At 58.2% G+C, this 4,177-nt stretch overlaps 1 protein-coding gene across 1 annotated transcript in view; it reads right to left on the minus strand.

Moving 5' to 3' along the window:
- Positions 1 to 2,668, minus strand: part of CBLN4 (cerebellin 4 precursor) — a 12,213-nt gene extending 9,545 nt beyond the window's left edge. The window contains exons 1-2 of the mRNA XM_038750028.1: positions 2,642 to 2,668; positions 2,002 to 2,550 (exon numbers count right to left, since the gene is read on the minus strand). Of these exons, the coding sequence (XP_038605956.1) occupies positions 2,002 to 2,550; positions 2,642 to 2,668 (576 nt within the window). The remainder of the gene's footprint in view (positions 1 to 2,001; positions 2,551 to 2,641) is intronic.
- Positions 2,669 to 4,177: the final 1,509 nt, after the last annotated feature.

Raw genomic sequence — 4,177 nt, forward strand, 5'->3', positions numbered from 1 at the left:
GGACGGTTGCAAGTTCCTGATCGGGGGGTCCCCTGGAGGGAGGGGGGAGCAATCAATCGTATTTATTGGGCGCTTACTGTGTGCAAAGCACTGTACTAAGCGCTTGATGTCACAAAGATCAATCAAAGGTATTTGTTGAGCGCTTACCGTGTGCAGAGCACTGTACTAAGCGCTTGATGTCACAGAGGGGACACACACACACACACGGGGAGAGACGAGAGGGAGAGGGGCCCGTGGGACGGTTGCAAGTTCCTACTCGGGGGTCCCCTGGAGGGAGGGGAGAGCAATCAATCGTATTTATTGGGCGCTTACTGTGTGCAGAGCACTGTACTAAGCGCTTGATGTCACAGAGGGGACACACACACACACACACACACGGGGAGAGACGAGAGGGAGAGGGGCCCGTGGGACGGTTGCAAGTTCCTGATCGGGGGTCCCCTGGAGGGAGGGGAGAGCAAGCAATCGTATTTATTGGGCGCTTACTGTGTGCAGAGCACTGTACTAAGCGCTTGATGTCACAGAGGGGACACACACACGGGGAGAGACGAGAGGGAGAGGGGCCCGTGGGACGGTTGCAAGTTCCTACTCGGGGGTCCCCTGGAGGGAGGGGAGAGCAATCAATCGTATTTATTGGGCGCTTACTGTGTGCAGGGCACTGTACTAAGCGCTTGATATCACAAAGATCAATCAAAGGTATTTGTTGAGCGCTTACCGTGTGCAGAGCACTGTACTAAGCGCTTGATGTCACAGAGGGGATACACACACACACACACACACACGGGGAGAGACGAGAGGGAGAGGGGCCCGTGGGACAGTTGCAAGTTCCTGCTCGGGGGTCCCCTGGAGGGAGGGGAGCGCAATCAATCGTATTTATTGGGCGCTTACTGTGTGCACTGTACTAAGCGCTTGATGTCACAGAGGGGACACACACACACACACACATATACGGGGAGAGACGAGAGGGAGAGGGGCCCGTGGGACGGTTGCAAGTTCCTGCTCGGGGGTCCCCTGGAGGGAGGGGAGAGCAAGCAATCGTATTTATCGGGCGCTCACTGTGTGCAGAGCACTGTACTAAGCGCTTGATGTCACAGAGGGGACACACACACACACACACGGGGAGAGACGAGAGGGAGAGGGGCCCGTGGGACGGTTGCAAGTTCCTACTCGGGGGTCCCCTGGAGGGAGGGGAGAGCAAGCAATCGTATTTATTGGGCGCTTACTGTGTGCAGGGCACTGTACTAAGCGCTTGATGTCACAGAGGGGACACACACACACACACACACACACACACACACACACACACACACACACGGGGAGAGACGAGAGGGAGAGGGGCCCGTGGGACGGTTGCAAGTACCTGCTCGGGGGTCCCCTGGAGGGAGGGGAGAGCAAGCAATCGTATTTATTGGGCGCTTACTGTATGCAGGGCACTGTAGTAAGCGCTTGATGTCACAGAGGGGACACACACACACATACGGGGAGAGACGAGAGGGAGAGGGGCCCGTGGGACGGTTGCAAGTTCCTGTTCGGGGGTCCCCTGGAGGGAGGGGAGAGCAGTCAATCGTATTTATTGGGCGCTTACTGTGTGCAGGGCACTGTACTAAGCGCTTGATGTCACAGAGGGGACACACACACACACACGGGGAGAGACGAGAGGGAGAGGGGCCCGTGGGACGGTTGCAAGTTCCTGCTCGGTGGTCCCCTGGAGGGAGGGGAGAGCAATCCATCGTATTTATTGGGCGCTTACTGTGTGCACTGTACTAAGCGCTTGATGTCACAGAGGGGACACACACACACACACACACACACATATACGGGGAGAGACGAGAGGGAGAGGGGCCCGTGGGACGGTCGCAAGTTCCTGCTCGGGGGTCCCCTGGAGGGAGGGGAGAGCAAGCAATCGTATTTATCGGGCGCTTACTGTGTGCGGAGCACTGTAGTAAGCGCTCGATGCCACACCCGGGGGGGGGGGGGGGGCCGGCCGGCCGCCCCCCGTCTCACCTGATCGAAGTAGATGATCCTGGTCTTGTTGCTCATCTCGGACGGCTCGTGGTTGGTGCTCCTCACGGCCGAGAAGGCCACCTTGGAGTTGGCGGCGCGGACGGAGATGCCCAGGGGGGACGAGGACGACGAGGAGGAGGCGGCGCCGGAGCCCTTGGAGTCGGTGGCCGGGTTGGAGTCGCACACCACCAGGCACTTGCCCTCCAGCACGATGGGCTCCGTGTCGTTGGTCGCCCGGACGGCGGCGGGCGGGCCGGCCAGGCTGAGGGCCAGCAGCAGCACGCCAACCGCCCCCCGCGCCGCCCGCCCCCCGGGCTCCGGCCTCCCCAGCCTCCCGGCGGGCGCCACGCTGCCGACGACGGCTGCGGCCAAACCCATTGCAACGGCGGCTGCAACGCTCGCCTCTCCCGTTCCCGCCCGGCCAACCAGCGGCTGCAGCGGCAGCAGCAGCAGCAGCAGCAGCTGCAGCGGCTGCAACAAGGGGAGCAGCAACACTTGCAGCAGCCGCCGCCGCCGCCTCCCCGGCTGCGACTCCAAGCCCGCCGCTCCCTGTTACCTTTGTCCTTTAACGATCTCCTACGGAACCCCCACCCCGCCGCTCCCCCCTCCTCCCCCCAAACAATCCCGGGTCCCCCCCCACCCGCACCCCCACCCTTTTCCTCGACATCCAAAGGAAAATCCCCCACCCAAACCCCCCGGGGGGAATTATTGATGAGGAGCGAGCGGGAGAGACATCAGGAAGGAACAAAAACATTTGATCCCGTCCATCACAGCCCTGCCGTCCTGCTAGGCTGGGAGTCTATCGATTAGGGAGGTGGGCGCAGCCTGCCGAGATCCTCCCTGGAATAGCGCCGGCCGGGCGCTCGCAATTCCCACTTTTTCCTGCCCGGCCACCGCTTCCTCTGAACCCAGACGGCCGGAGGAGATTTGCTAGGGGATGAGCAATCTGGGGACAGTTTTTCCTCACCCTCTCTTCCCTCTTTTAATCTCACAGCAGAACTTTCCTCCCCATCGTCCCCTCTTGCCCCCACCTCCTCTGTTCTTCTCCCCTCCTCCAATTCTCTGTGCAGGCTAAAGAGCTGAGAAAACACACACACACACTCACACAGACACACTACGCTATTTAGGGAAACACGTGTGGCGTCGGGGTGTGTTTACTGATGACCAGAGCGGGTTTCAGAGAAGATGATGAACGCGTGAGCGAAGGACGAGGGAACCCTTGTTCCGATTATTTAAATCCACCGGGCTCAAACTTCTAGATGCAGCACGAGGAAATGATTTTTGAGGCCATTCTTTTGGAATCTCAGGCCTCGAGGCCTCGGCACATGAAGATGGAACATACAGAGAGATGGATCCTGTAGACTTTGACCAACGCCTCTCTTCCACCCCACCCCCTCCATCTGCAACTCAGATTTGCACTCTTTATTCTCCCCCTCCCTCAGCCCCACAACACATGGACATATCCGTTATTTATGTATTTATGGCAATGTCTGTCTCCGCTTCTAGACTGCAAGCTCGTCCTGGGCAGGGAACCGGCCTAGCAACTCGGCTACATCTACTCTCCCAAGCACTTAGTTCAGTGCTCTACCGTCTACAGTGAACGATCAATAAATACCACTGCTTGATTGATTCCAATGCCATCCTCTATCTACAGTCATGTTTTGGGCTCTTGGCTCTCTGCCCTGGTTTATTGAAGCCCACCTTGACCGGATGAGGCTATTCTCTCTTCTACTCTCGGAGGAATTGGGATTGCCTCTCCAGCCAGTGGTTGTCAGCACTGTCCAGGAGGATGGATGCTTCTTGGGGAGTTGGGCGTGAGTCCTATGCTAGTGCTTCCTCCAGGATCCCAGCTAGGAGGGACCTAAATTGTGAAGAACAATGAGACCCAACCACTGAGGACCCCTTAGGTTGCACAGTCAGGCCCTAGAGGACCAGAGAGGATGCTCTTGGTTTGCTGCTGTTCTTCAGACAGCACTGAGATAGGCATCGTACTGCACCACTCACCTCACGCTGACCCCGGGACCCCTCTGCATGATTCTCCTCTCTTGCAGAAGCCTAACCGGCACTGGTTTCACTCTAATAGGAAACAAAAGGGACTGCGTTTTCTTGGCAGCTGGTGGGGCAAAGGTTGTTTGCTTAGCCCACAATAACAGGATTTGACACCAACAGCTTTTGA

This window comes from Tachyglossus aculeatus, chromosome 8, assembly GCF_015852505.1.
Source record: "Tachyglossus aculeatus isolate mTacAcu1 chromosome 8, mTacAcu1.pri, whole genome shotgun sequence".
NCBI classification, from domain to species: domain Eukaryota; kingdom Metazoa; phylum Chordata; class Mammalia; order Monotremata; family Tachyglossidae; genus Tachyglossus; species Tachyglossus aculeatus.